Raw genomic sequence first — 23,739 nt, forward strand, 5'->3', positions numbered from 1 at the left:
GTGTCCTGGTAGTGAAATACCGTGTGTTTCATTATTCACTATGGAAAGGCTATCTGTCCCCTAGGATAGAATGGGATTTTACTTATAACATCTTATAAGCATATCTTCCCATTGGGACAAGATAGAGAAATGGGGTTTAGTATGCCTGAACTCAGAATATAAAAATGCATCTTTTAGTAAAGATGATTTCTATTTTCTGTGTTTGAAAATACCACTTTTAGAAAGTAGGTATTTTCTTTCTTAGCCATCCTGTGTGCCTCTGCTGGGTTTGTGGATTGACTGTTTGGCTTAGGAGTGACAGGGGCTGGGGATGTGCGTTCTCATCAGACTGCCACTGGGGGGGATCAAGATGTGTGCTGCCTTTCCTGGATGAGTCCGGGCTGGGCTGAATAGACCTGGACTGTATTTATAGTAGTGGGAGGAGATTTCCTTGCACCTGAATGGGCCTTGTCTGCCTTGGACAATGCTGTCTCCACCTCCTGTCAGGAAGCTGGGCCAGAGAGGATGGAACTGGTTTGAGCTCGCTGGAATCAAGGAACCTGCCAAAAAGAAGAAGCTGGAAGAACTGCCAAGTGGAGTACTGCAACTTTGCTGTGTTTCTTTCTTGGTTTGGCCTGCAGTTGCTGCTTAGGCCTTGAACAGTGAAATGACTACACTGAACTTTCTTTACTTGTTGCTGAGTATCTTCAAGGGCTTGAAGTAGAGCTTGCCTCCTGTTCTGAAGTCTCAGGGACTGCAAAGACTTCACCAACCTCTGGGTACCGACCTCTGGGTACCGCCTCTGGAACCGTGGTTTCAGTTGCCACAGAGGGGGAAAGCAACTTATTCTGTCACTGACTCCGTCGCTGGCTCCGTGTCCTGAAGACACCGCAGAGGGCACCGCTGCATCTCGCACTGCAAACCTGGTCTCACTGTTGATGGCCGCTGAGCTGCTGCTTGCACCGTGACCTGTGGGCACTGCACCGCCTTGCTTCACTTCGCCACCCTGGTCTCATCGACGCCATTGCTGACTTCGACAACCGTGGCCGCACCATGGCTTGTGGGCACTGCTCGTAAGTCTTGCGACACACTGCCCTGTTCCACACCGCAGTCCGGACCGACCAACGCCAGCTCCCCGCAAAGTGCATATTTTTAAGTACTGTATAATGGATTTTTATTGTTTTGGTCTTGTTTTGAATATATTAAGTATTGGATATTTTTCTAAACTGGTGTGGCGTCCTTTTGCAGTGTTTCCACGGTATTACTGTTGGGTATGTGCAAATCCTTTACACACTGCCTCTGAAATAAGCCTGACTGCTCGTGACCAGCTACCAAGGGGGTGAGCAAGGGTTATTTCTTCAGTAGTGTATCCCTCTTACCCTGACTATAAGGAAGGGTCCCTACTTGGATAAAGGTGCAAACCATTGCCAACTAGAGACCCCCATTTCTAACAGCTCCCAATTACCACAGCAAATCAGTTTTACGGTGGGGAAATGATATTGAACTGTGTTTAGCAAACCAAAGGTCATTGAGCATAGGGGTGTAGCTAAAAACAAAGGGCCTCATTTATGAGGAATTGGCGGAGGGCAGCGCCACAAGTCTTCTTGCGGCGCTGCCCTATGCCAATGTGAAAGGGCTGAAATGCACTGTATTTATGAAATGTGGTGCATTCCAGTCCTTTTTCCTTCACAAATTGCTGCCTAACACCAAGGTAGGCAGCATTGTTTTTGGACGAGGCACCTTACTTTACCAAAACAATCCTGAGGGGCGTTTTCGTATTTCCATGTGAGCTGCAGAATGCAGCACACATGGAAAGAGGAAAAAAGCGAGGAGAAATTAAAACATTTCTCCTTGTTACGCCTCCACTGGGGGGATGGCTGCCCCAGGTTTACGTAATTAATGCTTTATTGTACATGGTTATTCAAAACCTTTACAATGTAGAAAAAAATTCAGTGTAAAACAAAGGTCAAATCCATACGTATTAAGACAATAAATCCTTCAGTAAAAAACATACTGAAACAGCAGCAGCAAAGTTAAAATAAAGTAGGATTTCAGTTAGGCAGCCTGTTTATCATAAGATGTGCAGTAAGTTAGTCCTTGTTGCTGGCCGAGGGGTAATGTAGTAAAGTGCCAATTCAAAAAGAACATGTTTGCGTTAAAAAAGAGAAAGTGATTAATTATGATGACAGTTCGGGCTGTCCCTGTAATGTGGTCAGTGCTATTCAGTATAGTTCAAAGTGGCTGTTTGCTTTCGGTATTGTCCTCCACCTAGTGAGAGACATAGCTTGGTGAATGGCAACTTGAGGCTTGGGTAAGATTCAGGGACCTTGGTTTTGGCCCTTCTGCTTGAGTTGGACCAGGAGATGCAGCTTATTATTCATCCTCACCAAATGTCTGGCGCAGGCTCGACCTTAGAGCAAGTGCACTTTGGAACTCGTTGCTCGAGGAGCTGGTGCGATTAACTGTGGTGCGGTGTTCCTGAGCGTTCTCAGCAGATGGTTTGGTGGAAGCTGGGTAGTCCATCTGTTGGGTCCATGTTCACTTGCATCTTAGGTGGGCTGCTAGAGTGTTTCTCTCTGGGTGCTACTACTATTTTTCCTGATGGTTTAAGCAGTAAACATTGGAGACTGTCAGATTCCCTGCCAGGGCCGCGTTCTCCTAAAGTTGGTTTGTGGATGCTTAGGAGTATTTAGACGCCCCTCATGCTGACATAATGCCGCCTGTTTGTTTGCCAGTGCCAGCTGATGCTTGCTCTTTGAGGGTAAGAGTGAATTGAGCCTCTTGTCCTTTATGGTGCTGCTAGGTTTTTTTGGGTATCCTTCAGCATTTTGAAGCGGGTTTCTGCTGTTTCAAGGAGTTTTACCATTCGGCAGCGTAGTTGGATGTCATCGCCTTTTGAAGCAGGCAAGCGCCGCTTACCTGCAGGTCTGTATCCTGCGGTTGTTGAAAAGTGGTCTCAAGAAGGAGCGACGTTCTTGAATGAGTTCGCTGCAGATGGCGATGAGATGTACTGTGTTTTCTTTGCCATTCCTGCAAAGTCGGCATGTTATTGGTAGCTGTGGCCGTAGCCATGGCAGTAGCCCTAGGCGAAATTTCAGGAACTTCTTTTGTTTTTTTGGAGAAGCCTGTCTGTAGATAAGCTTGGGGCGCGGGCTTGATGTACGATTGAACTGTAAGCCAGCTGTGCGCACGCTTTATCAAGGCGGCTTTGTCCTGCAGCAATGATTCTTTTCGGACTGTCTTATTGACTGTTTTTTTAAAGCCTGCTAGGGAGCCTGGGAGTTGTTGCCGTAAGCCGGGATGATCAATAGCGGCCTCCAAGTACTGCCTTGCCGGGCAAGTTTTTTTTATCTTGAAGTTCCTTCACAGAAGAGCGTTTAAAGTTTTCGGATCTCCTCTGCTTACTTTATGCCAGCTTTTTATGTAGGTTCCTTTGCTTGCCAGCTCTTCTTTTGGTAGCCCAAATTCTAGTCTCATCTGGGCAGGCGATGTATACCTAGTAAGGCCAAAGATCATGCGTAGCGCCTTTTGCTACCGTTCCATCTACTGAGGCAGCGTTCCTTCCCCCTCATCGCTTCGCTGCCGTAAGTGATGGCTGGAATTAATTTTGCCTGGATCACCTTTATATGAGGGGTAGTAAAGTTGGACCAGTTTGAGTGCCACCGCCACCATTAGCCCTCTCCTTTTTGTGGCGTCACATTGCGGCTTTAAGTTGCCCTTGCAGTCTATGATGACCCCCAAGTATCTATATTGGCAGACCGTTTCCCGCTTCCTTGATGCCTAGAGCCAATTCCATGTTTTCTTTTTGGGGAGATTAATGCACATAACTTTAGATTTTTCACGATTGATGCTAAGCCTATTAGCAGCAGAATATCTTGATGTAATGTCCAGCAGCCACTGTAGGCCTACAGGGGTCCGGCTAATAAGTAACAGGTCGTCTGCGTAAAAGTGGTTCGACAGCTGGGAGTCCCCTAGTTTTGGTGCATGCGAATTGCATTAATTTAGCAGCGTTGATAGCTCTCCCATGAAAAGATTAAAAAGTATTGGGGCGAGTACACAGCCCTGTTTAACCCCGATGTTTGTTGAGATCTTCCTTGTTAGGTATTCGCCAGAGCCTAACTTGACTTGCACCCATGTCTCGCTGTGCAGAAGAATTAGTTGTTTTAAGAGCAGCGGGGGGATGTTCAGCTTTTTAAATTTTTCCCACAGAAGGTTTCTGTTGACATGGTCGACTGCTGAGCTGAAGTCAATTTAGCACAGATACAGGGGTTGCTTCGCTTCAAGGGCAGCATTGATTAATGAAGAAGAGCCAATATGTTGGACGTAGTTCCTATACCTTTACAGAAGCCTGTTTGGTTGTATGGTATTGCTGAAACCTCTGCTGCCCATGTCAGTTCCTCTAATAAGAGTCCTGCAAAGTATTTGACCTCGTTGTCGAGCAGGGCCACTAGCCGATAATTTTTTGGGTCATTTTGGTTTCCCATTTTAAAGATATGTGAAATGATGGCTCCCCGCCATGAAGATGGGATTATTGATGTCTGCAGGCTTTTTCGAACATTGGTTTAAGAGCGGCGGCCCAGTGTTCCGGTCCTTGCTTGAACAGTATGGGGGGAATCCCATTTGGTCCAGGCACCTCCTCATGTCTTTCCTTTGAGATTCTGTTGCTAATCCGTGCACACGTGATTACGATTGCCTGATCTGGCTGCTGAGGTTTACGTGATTTTGTAAATATGGGGCAGTATCAGAGTCCATGGGCTTTGCGTGGTAACCCCACGCAAAGCCCATGGAACACCTCCTTGACTCAGAGTAAGGTAACGCAGTGACTTTCGTTGCTATGTCTTACTCTATATCTATGAGGCAATGCAAAGCCATGCAGGGTGACTTTGCACTGCCTCCTAGGTATGGTTGAGATGCTTGCGCCACCGGAGCATCAAAAAAAGTGATGCTCTGGCGGTGCAAGCTTCTCATGAATAAGCCCAAAATATTCTGTACGTTTTTAGGTCTTTCACCTTCAGGTATCCACATATAAAATAATGGGCAGCGTAAATGAAAAATAAATTTAAAAAGTCAGTGGGAAATGCACTGTAGTACAGTATGAAACCTCTATTAGTTAATGCACTGCAGAGGTCTGTGTGTAACCAGAGAACCACAGAATTAAATCTTGATTTAGTATAGTGGAACCAGTGATTATCTACCTGAATTCGAGAGATTTCCACTCGACTTGTATACCTCCACAAGTTTGGGTGAATATGCTTAAGAACCTCTGGGTCTAGTTCCTAGATATCCCCAGTGACTAAGTTAAACACAAAAGCCTCCCTTTATGTCTGGCTTCACTAAAATCACTCTTGCTACCATGGGTGCTGCTGTCACCGCATCCTTCACTTGGCAGTGTTTCTTTGTGTCCGTCTCGGTAACACTTAAAGCATTTCACTCCTTCTGGTGCTGCCTTGGGACCCCATTCCCCTTGGACTTTCTCCCTGGCTGAGAGCCATGGGAACTATTCTGGCCCTTCCCCTCTGGTTTATGACCAGGCTGCTTGGAGTTATTCTCCCCCTTTGGCTGGAAACTGTGATGCTCCTGTCCCTTGTTCACTCTGTTGGCAAGCCACTTGTCATCCAACACAAGTTTTTCTGGATCCTTCTTCTCAGTAAGGTCAAATAAAGGCTTTCTGAGAGGGTTAGAAAACCCTTCCCTTAGGCGATCTGCTATCATTACCTGATTCAGGGGCTGGTAATTATTTGTTTCTATCCCTTTCATCCACTCTTTTAAGTCACGCGCTAGGATTCAATTCTCAAATGGAATGCCATCTGCCTTATTGTTCTCACAGACCCTCTAAGGACTGGGCTGGCTTCATCCTTCATACACTCTTGTCAGATTGCCCTTCTCTGGCATACTGTCAAAGACTTGAGTCCCTTCTTGATGATGAGTAACATTTTGCTTTACCCTCCCAAATAAAAGAAATTCTGCACTCCCAAGAAGAGGCTGTCAGTAAAAGAAGAAAAAGCACATTGTAAAGGAAGCTCAGCACTCATAAAATGAGGCAAATCAAAAGGCAGTTTTAAAATAAAGCGTGAGGTTTTATCAATGCAACATTCTCTAACAGACTTTCCCAGATGTGAAATGAAACCGGGAAAACAGCGTGCTAATATATATAGATGTATGTGCTCAAGCATGTAATAATGAAACACTCATAAGTTCAAATGCATGAGATAAACCACGAGCAGATAATGAAAAAGTGCTCGCAAATAATAATTGAACATTCACAAGTCGAATGCAAGGAAGCATAACCTAAGCAGATAATAATAATGGACGCCCAATGCAAAAAAAAGCACTGCAGCAGGAATAAACTGTCAAATGAAAGAATCTGTTAAGAGGAGCACAACATGAAAACATCACAGAGCAATGAAACTCCTAGCTCTTGCAGTACAGCATTCTGGTCCGCTTGACGGGGCAGCCCTTTCCGTCATCCAGAAGTCTCAATGGGACAGCAAAACTTGCCCTGTGACGCTGCGTCCACCTCACGAGTGAGCTTCTGTATGAGCTCCAAAATTTCCTGTCTTTAATACCCTTTACTAAACATGGAGAGAGACTTCTAGAAATTCCCCCTCCCTTTATCTATTGCAAAACCAAGACTGACACTACTGGTCTGTTCCAAGGTCAAGACTGAAGCTAGCCGAACCTCTGTATTTTGACTCTGAGACGCAGAAGGACATTCCTCTCACACTTTCAAACGCACATCCCACACGCTCTGTTCCAGCAAGGCTGTTTTGCTCTGTGCTTAGAAGATTTGAAAGCCTCATACTCTGAAGCTGCAAGAAGGTATGAAATGAAATCAGGCAAGTGCACAAAAATGATGTACGTTTAAAATGGTCAGTGCAAATTCATTCAGTCAAAGGTCACCACAATCTCACAATGTGAAAATACATGTAGCACTACAGGTTCAGGGAAGAGGTGTAGTGCAGCAGCCAGGGCAGCTGACTCTGGAACCTGGGGGCTCACAGTTCGATCCCTGGCGCCAGATCAGCCCAGCACCATGTGACTATGGGCAATAGCTCGCTTAATCTTTCCACACGGCCCCCAGGCCTTGACACCCTCGGGTAATTCACGCTTTACAAATACTGGACTTTTACATTTGCCCTGGACTGACAGTTTAGAAATTGAGCACTACAAGTGAGTTCAAAAGTACTGATCCAGATGAGAATATTTGTTCCAGAGACGTACATGTGTATCCATTCCTTTGGTACCTTGGTGGTGTTTTCCTTGGACTTGGAGGGGGACTCAATATCCCCAGAGCTGTCGTCTTTCTCTGTTGCCAACCTGAGCTTCTTTCTCCAGGGCAATCTGCTCCATATCCAATTCTGTCTCCCTCTTTCCCTTTCCTTCTCCTTCCAAGCCCACCCTTCTTGTCTTTCCCTGCATCTCATCTGCCTGATGGGCCATCCTTTGTTTCACACTCTCAAATTCCCTTTTCTGCTAAATCCTTAACTTCCTGGATTTCAGTTGGAGTTTCTCTGCTAGGTCAGTCCCCCCTCCGCCCCACCCTAAAAGGAGGCGAATCCTGGGGCAGGGGGAAAGTTAACTCTAGAAATCAGGGGAGAAGCACGTCTAGGGGAAGCTTGCACTAAAGTGCTCTCCTGAAAGCTTTCCACATATATCTTCACTGTGCACTGCCCTCTCCCTCCAAGCATTTTGGTATGTGGCTAACAAAGTGTTCCCTGTCCTTAGACCATGGGACCCTCCACTCCCTGTCAGCACATATTTGCTTTAATTCATCCACAGACCGGTCCTGCAGTTCAGCTTTCTTTCCAGTGATATCTGCCATTTTATATATAGCATATGGGTATTTAATGTACTTGTCAGCTGTTATCGGTACCCACTGAGTCTGAAGTCTAGTAATCAACACAGCTTACCCACCATTGTGAACCACTCCAGTTGATGTAACTTAAGCCCAGTAACTCTTGACTGCCCTGGTGCCCCAGGTGTCACACACATTATTTGCTACAAGGAGTGCTTTTCATTTTCCTCATTTGAAACCATGCTACACAATGTCTTCACTGCTAAATGTTGATACCAAAAAACTATTTTATTCACAAACCCAGAGGAGAACAAAGCTTGTCATTGAGATATTTTGTCTTTATTCTGGTATAGCTCTACAGCTTGCTCTAGAGCAGAGGCTGTTCGGACAGCACCTGGCCAAGAAAGTGATCCTCAAAGCACTCAAGGGCTTCATGAACAACCAGGACACAAAGAAAGCGCTGACACTCTCTCTGCATGGCTGGACCGGAACCGGCAAGAACTACATCAGCAAGATCATCGCTGAGAACATTTACCCACAGGGACTGAACAGCAAGTTTGTGCATGTGTTTGTGTCCGCCATGCACTTTCCACACGACAACCACGTTCCCAAGTACAAGGCAAGTAGTGGTGCCGCAGTTCACATCTGGTTTAATTCTGTTGAGGTTTTGCAACAGTAAATCTGCTTTCTCTTCAGACCATGCTAACTTGATCCTTACAGAGGATGGGTCATGCCAGTCCAATTCCTCCTGAATGAAGGGCCATGCCAACCCCACTCCATCTCTACAGTCACCGCACCATCCTTATGCCTCAAACTCGGGGCTATGCCCACCTCATTGCTTCAAAGCCATGGTGGTTCCCAACCCACTCCATCTCTGCAGAAAGAAAACTGGAGTTGTACAAGAAAAATTACAAACCGTAGGAAAATAAGTTCTAAACGAACCTATTTTTATTTACCTAGATACAGTTCCGTGCTTTGCATGTGTTTAATATTTATTAAAATGAACAACCAGGTAATAAAAACCTATTTTAACTCCCTGAGATTAAAACTGCTTTTAAAGCAAAATGGCACATATATGTTTTCTTATGAGCATAAAATCAAATCTGGGCTGTAAAATTAGCAAGGCCATGGTATCTAGTGCAACAGTTCTAAAGTGTGCTGTTACTGTTTGGTCTGGATTTGACTGCTTTCTTATCATAGTGATCACGGTCTTGTCACTTTGCTGTTGATTGGGTGACAAACCTATTTTTACGCCTTGGGTTATTGCTGCATCAAGCTAGGGATTGGGTTGGTTTAATTTTCTTCTAGTCTCCCATCAGCTGGATCTGGGATGTTGATGTAATGTAATAAGCATTTCTAAAGTGCACAGCACCCTCTATGCGTTGCTGTGAATGACCTTCCACCCTCTCTACAGGACCAACTTCAGATGTGGATCCGTGGAAATGTCAGTGCCTGCCCGCGTTCTGTTTTCATATTCGATGAGATGGATAAACTCCACCCTGGACTCATTGATGCCATCAAGCCCTTCCTGGATTACTATGACGAAATCGATGGGGTTTCCTATCGTAAAGCCATCTTCATCTTCCTCAGGTACGGAGAGGGTGTCTCCTACTAGCAGGGAGCTTTGGGCCATGACCGTAAGTTTTATAAATACCGGCGTTTATGGTAATGACTCTGTAGTTATGGTTGGGTCTGAGTTTCCATGAAAAAGGTGGTTTTTGTTTGCTTAACACTTTGGCACTATTTGACAAATCTGTTGGAAAAAGAAATACAAATCTTGGTTAGTTTTGAAATGCCGCATAAATCCGCCCAGAAGAGCCCAAAAAAAAATAGGGGTGAAAAATTTGAATTTAAATTTTCATTAACTTTGCTCTCTGACACAGCAGCACGCTGAGCAGTGTTACGCCAAACTTGGTATAAAAGTAGAACTTTACAGGATGTGGTCCGTCGGCTAGACTGCTGACTTTGGTGCTGGAAACCAAGGTTCGAGCCTTGGGGTCGCATCCACATCCTGTGATTCTAGGCAAATCACTTAATCTCCCCGTGCCTGAATGTGTCCTTGTGTAACGTAACCAGTGCTCATGTAAAGCCTTCGGGTCGAGTTTGCGCTATATGAAATCTGCACAAAAAAACAATTTCTCTCCTGGACTCCTCTGTAAAGATCAATGGGAGGGTAATCCTGGAAAAATTAAAAGATTGGGGTGTGTAGAAACATTTCTCAGAGGACCAATATTGCTTTCGGCGAGGGGTTGGTACTGCTAAGCAAACCCCAAATCTTTTTTTCTATCTGGGAAAATATCCAAGCAAGGGGAGAAGCACTCCATAGGACCTTTAGGGACCTCTCTAGTGTGTTCAACCTGATTGACACAGATGAGTTATGGCTGGACGTCATCCAGTTCATCTTTACGTGGATGACGCAGTTTTAATTATGCGCTATGCAAATGATTTCAAGCGGGAGAGGGGTTAAATTTGAGAATAAACCACCAAAAATCACATATGATCCGCGGACCGAAAACAAACCATTCTCTCTCTGTCTCTCTGTCTCCTTGAGATTTTGCTGACGGATAATTTGAGATGGGACAACAGGGATGTGGAAATCCTATAGCCCGACGACCGGGACATATTGTTTGGAGTCAAGGGCAACAAGTTTTCATGTGTATTTTGTCCTTGGGACAAGTAGGCCCAACACCCTGCAGCACAAACCCTTTGGCTGCCAGTTTACAGTACCACATTATGGATCAGGGAAAGGCTTTGCCTGCAGTTAAGGTAATATTTGTGTCCATGTGTTAATGCTGTTCAAACTTGTATTTTTGGTTCATTAATGCAAAACCTTTATTAGGGTGAGTGATCTAAGTACATGTTGTAAGTTCAGACTGTACTACTGAAAGTGGGTCCAGTATAAAAATGTGTACACACGTTTTCAATATTTAACAATGAGGCTATGCATACTGCTCCCAGAATGCTCTCTGATTAGATGCAAATATATGCAGAAGCTTGAAAGCAAGATTGATTCTTCTTTGCTTTCAAAATAAAATGGTAACAAAAAAATGCAAAAACAATTAGCTAAACTACTGTAACATTTTAGGTACCATTTTCCTGCATCCTCATTTAGTAAAATGTGTTGATGTGTGCTAGTGTTTCCCAAAAATATTCATAATGGGAAATGTATAACCAGTTTTAATAAGATTATGGGAAGCATAATAAACAAGCATTGGTAAAGCCAATAGGTCTGGAATTGTTGGTCAGCCTTTTGGTTTTGTCAATGTGTGACTTGTTTTGGCAGGTTTTTTGTAAAAACCTTATTGGTGTGGGAGCTACCGGGCCCTCATTATAACAAACATTGGCAAAAGCAAAAATAGTTTTGGTCTCTAAAAGCACACATTGCAACAGTAGTTCCTGTCACTGAACAAAACGACTGTGTCTATTATGCTCCTTGTGAAAGAACAGAATGCTGTCACTCACAGTAAAGCTAGTCAACAGAGAGAGAGACAGAATTTTAATAAACACAAAATGTCATGGTTAACGCCAGACCTAATCAGGGGCCCAATTATTAAATAAAGTCTCAAAAGTGCACTTATGTCCTTGCATTAAGTGCAGATATGACTTTCATGAATTCACAAGACTTTACAGAAGTAGGCCAAGAAATAGTACTCCTAGAAAATATTTGTGAACTGCATTTTAGCATGAGCTAATATGCAGGTGTAGATGTGCTCAGGCAAAAATCTGAGTGTTTGCAAGTTCACTTTCCCTCCAACCATTTTTTCCCCTACCCTGAAATAAGTTTTATGACTGCCATTGTCCCGATTAAATTTTCAACCTTCCTCAGTATGGGTAAAGATTAGATAAGAGTTGGTAAAAACCCTTAAAATATGAAAATGAGTAGGTTTGCACAGACTCAAAAGGGCATTCCAACCCTGGAACTGATGCTTCCCTTCAGCGCTAGTATGTAGATCTGCTGAAACGTGGCAACATAAGGGAATTGCTAGTATTCAAACCCTACTATGGAAATAGCCCTGGCATAATCATAGAGGCTATTCCGGAGCTCTTATATAATGAGATTGCTGCCATAATTTGTCACCGCATTACATGGCACTTGAGGAAATATGAATTTTGTGATCAGTTATGTCCCCTATCGTAGACCCCAACGGCTCCATGTGCATGCTATAAGTACATGTATGTTCCCTCCTGCTCCAGTTCTGAAGACGCAAATATATGTGCGTCCACCGTCAACATGTCCTCTTTCAGATCCGCCATGAATGGGTCAGATATACCATTCCTAAGTATGAAAAGCCACCGACTTTATGTGGTTCACTTTCCACCTCTCACAGATTCAGGCGAGTAGGCCCGAATTCTGTCATCGAGCCTTTTCCTGCCTTCTGCCTCTGAAAAGCTCCAGTCTGAGCCTGCATCCGTGACCATGAACTTTGTCCTACTCCCTGCGCGGCTAACGGTGCCTGATCCACCATATTGCCTGCCAAAAAAACTGTATTTCACCTTCGAGATTATCTCCTTCGCTCCTCATCCGATGCATTCCTGTCTAGTAGTTTAGGTAAACATTCTTCCAGCTCCCGTGCAAAGGGCCAGGCCTCGCTGCCCTCATGCAAATAACTCATAGCCCCGTTACCATGGAATATTCCTACCCCCTCGCATCTAGTGTAGACACTTAGACGCTTGTACACGCACTAACAGTCAGTATAGTCAGTATAGAATAAGATTCTATCCTAAGAGACCTTTCCTTTTGGATCACACAGTTCTTTAAACATAGGATATTAGATATGATTTGGAATTAGGTTGACATAACCCCAGACTTCTGTCTCCACATGTAGAGCTAAATGTCAAGTCTCCTTCACCCTCTAGTTGCACGTCAATCACACGTCATGCAGCTGCGCGCGCATCTCTGCCATATATTTCTGCTGACATTGCAGGATTCTTTTATGGATCCACCCACTTGTAACATCATGTTTAAATGACGTATTTTAGTTACACCCATGTTTTAGTTACGTATGTACAGTTTATCTGAGTTATCAGCTGTCACGCCTCTTGCATCTGTTTCACTGTAATGCATTTTCTATAAAACCGCTTAACTATCAATAATATATGTTCCTTCCTTCCTGAACTTTCGTGGTGATGGAATAGAAGGCCCACAATTCGAATTGTCTCCCTTTTTATAGGAATAAAGCCTTTTAAAACACTCTAATACCACGGATTCTGCCTCTTATATTTACTGAGTTATCCTTGATAGATTTTATCACATAAAAAATAGTACCGGTAATGAAATATTTACCACATAAATTGGCGCCCGAATAGGGACACTTTCTCATCTCACGCGCCGGCGGTGCGTTGCAGGCCCGGTCTCCTGCCACAGCTGAACGGACAACAAAAACGCGTATCTGCAGGATTTCCTGTGTCTCCTTCCGGCCAAGCGGGGACGACTGAGGCTGCGATCAACACCCAGACGAGGCGGTGAGAAGTGCGAAGTATCCCGACCAGAGCCTAGCTGAGAGAGCAAGATCCGAGGTATACAGAGACCCGCCAAGTTCCGAAGTTCCGAGTCCAGTCGAGTCGAGTCCAGTCCAGTCCAGTCCGGTCCAGTTTCAAGTTCCGTTCCGAGGCCTTCCGTTCCGAGCTACCCGGTGAGTACCATTACCGGGGAGGCATTTAACGTGCACATAGTCTGTGCCGGTCAAGACGGGTTTGGGTACACAAATCCGGTCTGCACTGTTTTAGCAGTGTATCTGTACTGTTTAGCAGTATATATAGTAGGTTGTGCATATAAATAAGTATTATCCAGTGTCAGTATAATGTCAGTAACTAGTTTCCTATTAGTTATCATTGTTCGTAAAACTGTTAAGCGTTAAAATGTTTTAAATACGTTCTATATATTGTGGTATGAATGACTGTTCATTATTGTGTTTTCTCGTATAAAGTCGTTCTAGAAACAAGATCTAAAAATGCCGCTCTTTTCGAAACTAAGACAGATCAAAACTAGAAAAGGTGTACTCGAAGAAGCTGTTCCCATCCCACCGAGGGACACTCCAGGGTACTTCATGTATCATAAGCATGGCCTAGATGCCGTATTATTTCTTGATTTATGGGTAGATTACACCAAAGAATTACCAGAGAGTCAGAGATGGCCCGCAGCGGGGACCTGGAATGCAGATTGCATCATGAGAGTAGAAGAAGAATTATGGAAAAAGAAAGCCAGACAGTCACAGAAAGATGCCATTGAATTATGGCGTAAAGAATCGTATAGACGTACAGAAAAAGCACTCAGACAGGAAAATAAGGGTAAGGAGAATTCGAATAAAGTCCGAGAAAAACTATTACTTGAGGAAGGTACCCGAGTAAAATCAGAACAAGTAGATAGACAAAGAAACGCTCTTATGAATGGTATGTATCCACTTCTGGCCGAAGGGTTACCTAAGGCTACTCCGGAACTACCAAAAGACTTGCCAACTCCATTGTTTCCGATAAAAGCACATCCCAAGGGACATCCCCGAACCGCAGAAGATGTTTTCCTCTCCCGCTATTTAGATAACGCAGCTCCCGAGTATGCTAATACCGCACCACATAGACCGCTTGCCGATGATGCTCATCGCCAAGAACATTCGTCTGTACCTCCGCAACAACGCGCTTCGACACACATTCCGACAAGCACATCTGTTTCTACAGCTTTTCCCACAACGACGGTTGCTGTCTCACCCTCAACAAATCCTTTCACGTCCAGCACCCCAGACGGTGCTACAGGAGGTACGACAGACATTTTTTCTACGCCACCCAGAGGAAATAAATTTTCCCTTAGAGATTTAGCCCTCCAACGTACACCCAAACTAGCCACTCCCGACATGCTTAAGGAACTTCTAGTAGATTGTAGATATGATCCTGTGCCCGGTAAACGGGACGAAATGCTGCTGTCATCATTACGTATTAGACGAGCTGCAATATATTTAACGAAGTTACCAGGAATGAATACACATTTAGAAAATATATATCACTTTGTCCAGTCAGGGCGAGGTCCTGAAAGTATTAGTAGAGCCATGGAGTACCAGAAAGCGGAGGTACAGGGACAACTGTTACGTTTCCTCATAAACTGTGTAATTAGAAATCAAGACCGGCCTGGGGTAAATCCGGAAGAAATGCAAACACTTGTCACTTGGGGTCGGAATATATCAGAAGGAAGACATGATAAACAGTTATGTATAGTAGCTATGTACCGAAAGATCCGCAAAGAGGTAGAACGAATACACGAAGAAAGATTAGAGGTAGACGCCGCTGATCTAAACAGAGGAGGAGAAGCAAGAATCAGAGCAAGTAGACACGATAGCTTATGTAGGTAAAGGAAGACCCCATAATAATACCAGAGGTTTTAACGACCCAATACGTCCAATACGTCCAGAATATAATAGACATTTTCCAAACCCTATGCTGAATACAAAATCCCCTGAACACTTATTCCAAGCCGCTGATAAATCACTCCGAGATCAAAGGGGGTACCACGTGCTCGATTCCATGGACGAACAAGAATTAGCCAGGTCAGCAGTACAATGGGCTGACAGTCCCGGCGAATACAATGATGATGTACTTGCACACACGTTTCTGAATCTAGACCCATATGAACAGCGTTTAGCTAGTAAATACATGATTCAACACCTCCTTATATTATATAAAGGCCAACACTCCGATCCAGGACCCTTACCTGACATATTGACAGAACTACTCACGAACATATGGAGAGGGTCAGGTACTGATTTGATTAAGAAAATACTAGAATCCCGAAACCAATATTTAAATTTCGTATGCCCAGAACACGTCTCAGTTCCCATAATGGGAAGAAAAATGTATCACATAGATAGACAGAACCCGTTACGCGAAGTGCACCCGATCAGAGGTGCCGACGATAATTTCACACGTGTGTTTGTATACACGCCTATAACTAAACTGGAATTATTAGAAATGAAGAAAGTAGTACCCAGTCATGACAAAGATCCAGCAGGTTTCCACCGTGAGATAAAAGACATGTTACTCATGGGAGAGTATACCTACCCCGACATTATGAAAATATTAAAAGTCCTATTACCCGCAGGTGTTTATGAAAAACTCAAAGAAAAAGAATGGGAGGTAGGAGACCAAAAGATAGATTGGACAGCATTAGAAAACGAAGAAAAGGCCCGAGCTGCAGGAGCAGGGCTTGGGGATAAGACTACAGCACTAGCAGGATTACTAATACAGGTATTGCCACGTTTATTAACTACGAAAAAGGAAGACTGGGGTGCAATCTCAGCCTGTAAACAAAAACCAGATGAAGATACAAGTGATTTCTATTCCCGATTTGAAAAATGTTTTAGTATAAATAGTGGCATAAAAGCCAGTAGTGAGTCATACCCACATCTGTTTGTGACAAAATTAGTTGAAAATTCTCTGATACAAGTTAAGAATAGAGTATTGAAATTCGAAAGTACCTGGCAAGGTAATACCCCATCACAGATGCTACAGATGTTACAATATCATCACAATAGAATTAGAGAAGAACAAGAACACGAACAAAGACGTATGAAAGATTCGAAAATGAAAATGCTTGTTGCACAGTCCGTTCCAGCTGATAGTCATCAAAAGGGTGATTCCGCAGGCCCTGCGAAAGGGACATGCAACTATTGTAAACAACCAGGTCATTATATACACGATTGTCCAGTCCTGAAACATAATATTGCTACAGGTAGAACACATGAGAGACCACGTCCACCTAGACAGGATCAGAATCAACAACAGACGCCTCAGCAGGCACAACCTAGGTTAGCCCCGCAACAATTAGCCCCGCAACAGACAGCTCCACAACAAATTGTAGTACCACCACAAGCGCAGCCTACTGCTGCAACTCAAGCAACAACACAACAAATGTATCAGTATGCACAAACAGATTATCCCGATTATCAGCGATACTCATGAGACAGCCTAGAGAGGGAAGTTGGCTTACCCCTTATTGAGGTTCCTGTAGACCAAGAGGGACCTTATGTACATAGTGAACTATTAGGGGAAGACAGAAAGTTTTTACTTGATACAGGGGCAAGCAGAACAACTATAAGACGTAGTGAAGTTCCAGGGGCACCCCTCTCAGGCTCACAGAATATTTCTCTTGGATTTTCAGGAAAACCTATAATTAACGACGTAACACAACCTCTTGCACTCACAGTAGGTCCATTAACACGTACAACAGATTTGTTGCTTACTAAATCATGTCCAGAAAACTTGTTAGGTATAAAAACATTGAAAGCTCTAGGAGCCATAATATGTTGTTCTCCGGAAGGAGTACGACTATTTTTACGTGACTTTAAAGGTCACTACGTATCCAGAGACATGGATCACCGACTGCAGAATTTACCTACACATTTATGGGCACAAGGCCCCACTGATGTTGGTTGCATGAACATTACACCATATCAAGTTACACTGAAATCAGGAATAGTACTACCACGAATGCGACAATACAAGTTACCACCAGATGCTGTAGTGGCTTTACTGCAAATCATTGACGAGCTCATTGCACAAGGAGTGGTTGTCGAAACCGACTCCAATGTATGTAATTCTCCGATAATTCCGATTCTTAAAAGAACGGATCCAAAAGCTCCACCAGTATATCGATTAGTTATTGATCTGCGCGAATTAAATAAATGTATTGTGCCACAATACCCCGTGGTTCCAGATATCTCTTCATTACTCACAGCTATTGACTCAGAAGCAACGTTCTTCACTGTAATTGATCTCAAGAATGCTTTCTTTAGTGTCCCAATTGATCCGGAAAGTCAATATTTATTCGGATTTAGTTTAAATGGACGAAGTTTTAAATTCACACGCGCACCTCAAGGATTTACAGAAAGCCCCAGCATCTATAGCCAAGCACTGAAACGAGAACTTGACAGTATCCATATGCCAGTTAACACTGCCTTGCTTCAATATGTCGATGATCTGCTGATCACCGCCCGAAGCGAACTTGAATGTGAAAAAGCGTCACTGACGGTTTTAAAATTTCTGGCCGACAAGGGGCACAAGGTGTCCCCTTCTAAGCTGCAATTCTGTGTCCAGCGAGTTGTTTACCTTGGGCACTCGCTGTCCAAGGAGGGAAGGCAGCTTACATCCGACCGCATCCAGTTAATCGCTAACATGCCACCACCTACGACACAAAAGGAGGTGCGGGCTTTTATAGGCCTCACTTCATACTGTAGGCAGTGGATCCCTCAATATGCATTTCTAGCAAAACCACTCATCCAGTTGACAACACAGGAGGCAGCCACATCGACTGTCCTCCCTTGGACTCCAGAACATACACACGCCTTTGAAAGCTTAAAGAAAGCTTTATGCCAAGCACCTGTCCTAGCAACACCATGTTACAGTAAACAGTTTACACTCTTCGTTACAGAACGCGAAGGTACTGCTTTGTCAGTACTCACTCAGGAACAAGCAGGATCACACAAACCATGTGCTTATTTCTCTAGTACATTAGATCCAGTAGCTCGGGCTCTTCCTGCGTGCCTGAAATCGGTGGCAGCAACAGCTTTAGCAATCAGACAAAGCGATGCCATAGTGTTAGGACATCAATTGACAGTACAAGTACCACACGCAGTAGAGGTTCTCTTGAACCGCACACAAACACAACACTTGACGATAGCAAGACTCACTGGTTACGAATTAACGCTGTTTCAGCCACATATAGAAATCAGACGTTGTAATACGTTAAATCCGGCCACACTGTTACCAGTGAGCTGAACAGATCCATTGGCACATGATTGTGTCGAAGTTATTACTATCACGACGAAACCCAGACAAGACTTGACAGATATCCCTTTGTCAGATCCAGACTTGACATTGTATGTAGATGGGTCATGTATGAGAGCAAGTACAGGAGAGCTAGTGGCCGCTTACGCAGTCACAACAGACACTGAAGTCATTGAAACAAATTGTATTAACACTTTGTCAGCTCAAGCAGCAGAGCTCACCGCTCTGACACAAGCCTGTATTCAAGCCACAAATAAAAAAGTCAACATATACACAGATTCACGTTATGCATTCGGAGTCGTCCATGACTTCGGCGTACTGTGGCGAGAGAGAGGTTATTTAACTTCTCACGGTGCCCACATTCAACATGGACCCCTCATTCAAGCCCTATTAGACGCGATTCATCTACCTACTGCAATATCGATTATGAAATGCAAAGCCCATACAAAAGTTACCGATATCATTTCTCAGGGTAATGACCTAGCTGACAGAACAGCTAAACAGACTGCTCAGAATCAGACTCACACAACTGACATGACAAAGACAATAGTTCCGACACCAACACATTGCATGACAGTTAAGGATCCCGCCCTTGATGTAATTGATATACAGACACACGCTACACCAGAAGAAATAAAGAAATGGACTGAATTAGGAGGGATCCAAACAGATCAAGGATGGATGACGAAGGAAAAATCTATATGGTTTCTTCCCGACTCAATGGTCCAAGTCATCATTAACACTATACATAGTCCAGCGCACCTAGGAGAAAAAGCTATGCTAGACAGCATTCAACACATTTGGTTCAACAAACATTTGCGAGCCGCAGCTAAACAAAAAGTTCGTACCTGTATGATATGTTGTCAGTTTAATCCAGGTAAACCATCCCCGTAGAACAGGGTGGATTCCAAACTCCCGATCATGCTTTTGAAGTCCTCCAGATGGATTATATCCAGATGGAACGATGTCGAGGATTCAAATATGTTCTCGTAGTTGTCTGTGCTCTTTCCCGTTGGACAGAAGCATACCCGGTTTCAGATTACACTGCCCCGACTACTGCCAAACAGTTAGTTCGAGAATTCTTCCCACGGTACGGTTTACCACGTGTTGTCTACTCAGATAACAGCCAGCCGTTCTCATCCGAACTAATGAAACACGTTTCCCTTCTATTAGGATATCAATGGAAATTTCACTGTGTCCGACATCCCGAGGCAGCAGGTCTCGTAGAACGCCATAATCAAACTTTGAAAATTAGATTGTCCAAAATATGTAGAGAAAAAGGAGTCGATTGGATAGTAGCCTTACCAGTTGCGCTCTTTTACATGAGAATGGTAGCACATTCTCGAACAGGGCTATCCCCGTATGAGGTGATCTTCGGTAGACCACCAAATATGTGGGGGACGCCTATACCTCGTAAAATCACTGACGTTGACTGTAATATGCTGACAGATTACCTGGCTTCCTTGATGTCTGCACTACAATCTTGTCGTTCACAGGTAGCTGCAGCTTTTCCCGATAATACTGAGGTGAAGCCCCATGACGTGGTTCCTGGGGATCTGGTGCTGGTCAGGAACTTTGACCGGAAGACCCAACTGGATCCTAGGTGGAAGTCACCGAAGTTAGTTTTACTTACCACAAGGACAGCCGTGAAAATCGAGGGAAGAAAAGGATGGTTGCACTCGAGTCATATCAAGAAATTTTATGGACTACCATCCAATATAGAGACTAAACCCTGTATTTCCTCAAAGACAGACTCAAAGCTCCCCTTGGTTGAGCAATCGAACTCCGAAATCTATAAACTAAAATTGAGGTCTAATAAGTCAGACAATTTGATTGTTTAAGTCCTCTCCAAGGTGAATCGGTTGAATTTGTCTCTGACATGTATCCTCTAGACCGAAATAGAGAAAGAAATCAGCGAAAACAGCTGAAAAAGCAAGCGTATTGTAAATCATTTCGTAGTCATTGTACAGTAACATTATTAATTTTGTTTTTCCTAAGTCTTTTGATCATCATTGTCAGCATCCTATTGCACATGTATTACCCTATTCCTAAGCATGCTTATAATATAACTGCAGAACATTCTTTTAGTGAATTTCCTCCACATGAGTTGTCCTATAGATTTGCGCTGCGCAACAACACATTCATTAGTATGTTACATCACTCCCATCAAACCAGCAATGCCACAAATTGTTGGATATGTGGCCGACTCCCTCCCTATCAGAACTATAAGGGAGTTTTGCCCCTCTTTCCCTATCCGTTCACACACAATGGCTCCTGTGGAGCATGGTTTAGTTTGATTAATACCCTAGATTCAAATTCCGCAGTTTATCAAGACAACTGGGTATGGGGAAACCTGAACCTAGCTTTACTTAAAGTCTGCTACCCTAACAAGGAGGGACTTCCCAAAAGAACAGGAACTGATCTAGAAAATGAAGTATATGGATTAGGTAATTTTACACTTAACCTCATGATCCTGAACGTTGAATCTGAAGCTACACCAATCTTGCCCGCCATGTCAGTATTCCCAGTAAAAGGGGAATTATGTATAAGAAAGAATGGTTCCATACATATGGGCCATAGTAAATGTACCACTGTAATAAAATTCAGTGATCAAGGCAAGTCTACATTTAGAGCTTCCCATCATTCCTACTTCATATGTGGCCAGACCTCATATATATGTCTACCTTTAGAATGGGATGGTACCTGTTACATAGCATTCCTTCTGCCACCTGTTTTCCTAGCTCCTCCTGATTATCATAGAAATACCCATTTAGTACACAATAGACAGCAGAGAGATCTCCCAATTGTCGATTACACTGAAACAGCATGGGAGAAATACACAGATTTCAATAAAGGTTTCTTTCCTTATATAGGTACAGTCACTAATAGTAAGCTGATACGTAGATTAACCAGAACCCTTGAAGCAGTAGTGAACGAAACTATTTCCGCCTTAGGCAATTTAACAGAAGAGCAGTCTGCTATGCGGATTGTTGTGCTTCAAAATCGTCTTGTCCTTGACGTCATCCTGGCCGATAGGGGCGGAGCTTGTAGGGTCATCGGATCAAGTTGTTGCATTTTCATACCAGAAAATTCACCGTCAGTATATAAAGCCATAACCCGCCTTCATAAGATTGTAAGCCAGATACACCAGAGTCCAGGCACCTGGACTTGGTCCGGTTGGTTCTGGGGCGTGTTGTCAGCCTGGGGATGGAGAATACTATCCTTCCTAGGTATTGGCTTTCTCATACTATTCAGTTGCTGCTTATGTCTACAATGTGGGCCAGCGATTTGTGGTCTGTGTGCCACCTCGTGTATCCCACATCCAAGTTTTCATTCGAGATCCCGGAAGAAGAAAGAAGATCAAATGATACTATATGAACAGATCGATGGATTGATGAAGATCGATATCTCCTAAGGGTCCGAACGGGACAAGGAGGGAATGAGGAAATATGAATTTTGTGATCAGTTATGTCCCCTATCGTAGACCCCAACGGCTCCATGTGCATGCTATAAGTACATGTATGTTCCCTCCTGCTCCAGTTCTGAAGACGCAAATATATGTGCGTCCACCGTCAACATGTCCTCTTTCAGATCCGCCATGAATGGGTCAGATATTCCATTCCTAAGTATGAAAAGCCACCGACTTTATGTGGTTCACTTTCCACCTCTCACAGATTCAGGCGAGTAGGCCCGAATTCTGTCATCGAGCCTTTTCCTGCCTTCTGCCTCTGAAAAGCTCCAGTCTGAGCCTGCATCCGTGACCATGAACTTTGTCCTACTCCCTGCGCGGCTAACGGTGCCTGATCCACCATATTGCCTGCCAAAAAAACTGTATTTCACCTTCGAGATTATCTCCTTCGCTCCTCATCCGATGCATTCCTGTCTAGTAGTTTAGGTAAACATTCTTCCAGCTCCCGTGCAAAGGGCCAGGCCTCGCTGCCCTCATGCAAATAACTCATAGCCCCGTTACCATGGAATATTCCTACCCCCTCGCATCTAGTGTAGACACTTAGACGCTTGTACACGCACTAACAGTCAGTATAGTCAGTATAGAATAAGATTCTATCCTAAGAGACCTTTCCTTTTGGATCACACAGTTCTTTAAACATAGGATATTAGATATGATTTGGAATTAGGTTGACATAACCCCAGACTTCTGTCTCCACATGTAGAGCTAAATGTCAAGTCTCCTTCACCCTCTAGTTGCACGTCAATCACACGTCATGCAGCTGCGCGCGCATCTCTGCCATATATTTCTGCTGACATTGCAGGATTCTTTTATGGATCCACCCACTTGTAACATCATGTTTAAATGACGTATTTTAGTTACACCCATGTTTTAGTTACGTATGTACAGTTTATCTGAGTTATCAGCTGTCACGCCTCTTGCATCTGTTTCACTGTAATGCATTTTCTATAAAACCGCTTAACTATCAATAATATATGTTCCTTCCTTCCTGAACTTTCGTGGTGATGGAATAGAAGGCCCACAATTCGAATTGTCTCCCTTTTTTATAGGAATAAAGCCTTTTAAAACACTCTAATACCACGGATTCTGCCTCTTATATTTACTGAGTTATCCTTGATAGATTTTACCGCATAAAAAATAGTACCGGTAATGAAATATTTACCACACACTAAAGGGACAAGTGGATTTTGTTACAGGACAAGTAGATTTATGAAGCAAACTGCCCCATGGACAAGTAGATATTTTATAAATTCCATACCCCTGGACAAACTCCTGAGCCACACAGCTTGTAAATTCTCCAGGCTATAGATGCAAATTTTAAATACTCCAGAAATTAGATCAGGAGACTCACACGGAGCCAACTACTTTGCATAAAAGCAAATGCTTTTCTCTGGGAATTTATGGGGCTGGCTTAGGGGGGCTATCATTAACCTGGAAGCTTGCAATCGATTGAGAATAGATTTATGTGCAGATTGCTGACTTCTTCCAAGAGTACCGCCAGTCTTATTGTCCACCTGGAACTTGAACTTCAGTATTGGAGGGCATAGTTAGGGCTGCCCTATTGCTTCTTTGGGTTAAGATGTAGTATTTGCCCCACACCACATTTACCTGACTGATTGATCGTTGAGACCTGCTTGAGACAAGACTGTTCGGGCCTCAGCCCTTGGTTAGCCTATGTTAAGAGGATTTTTCTCTAAACTCGGTCTCCCGAATCTGTCTCTCTCACCTA

At 43.7% G+C, this 23,739-nt stretch overlaps 1 protein-coding gene across 1 annotated transcript in view; it reads left to right on the forward strand.

The window, feature by feature from the left end:
• The window catches only part of LOC146868931 (torsin-1A-like), a 61,385-nt gene that overhangs the window by 12,884 nt on the left and 24,762 nt on the right, over positions 1-23,739 (forward strand). Inside the window, exons 2-3 of the mRNA XM_085613998.1 lie at positions 8,128-8,393; positions 9,189-9,364. Coding sequence (XP_085470124.1) covers positions 8,128-8,393; positions 9,189-9,364 — 442 coding nt within the window. The remainder of the gene's footprint in view (positions 1-8,127; positions 8,394-9,188; positions 9,365-23,739) is intronic.

This window comes from Triturus cristatus, chromosome 1_2 (assembly GCF_964204655.1).
Source record: "Triturus cristatus chromosome 1_2, aTriCri1.1, whole genome shotgun sequence".
Taxonomy (NCBI): Eukaryota; Metazoa; Chordata; class Amphibia; order Caudata; family Salamandridae; genus Triturus; species Triturus cristatus.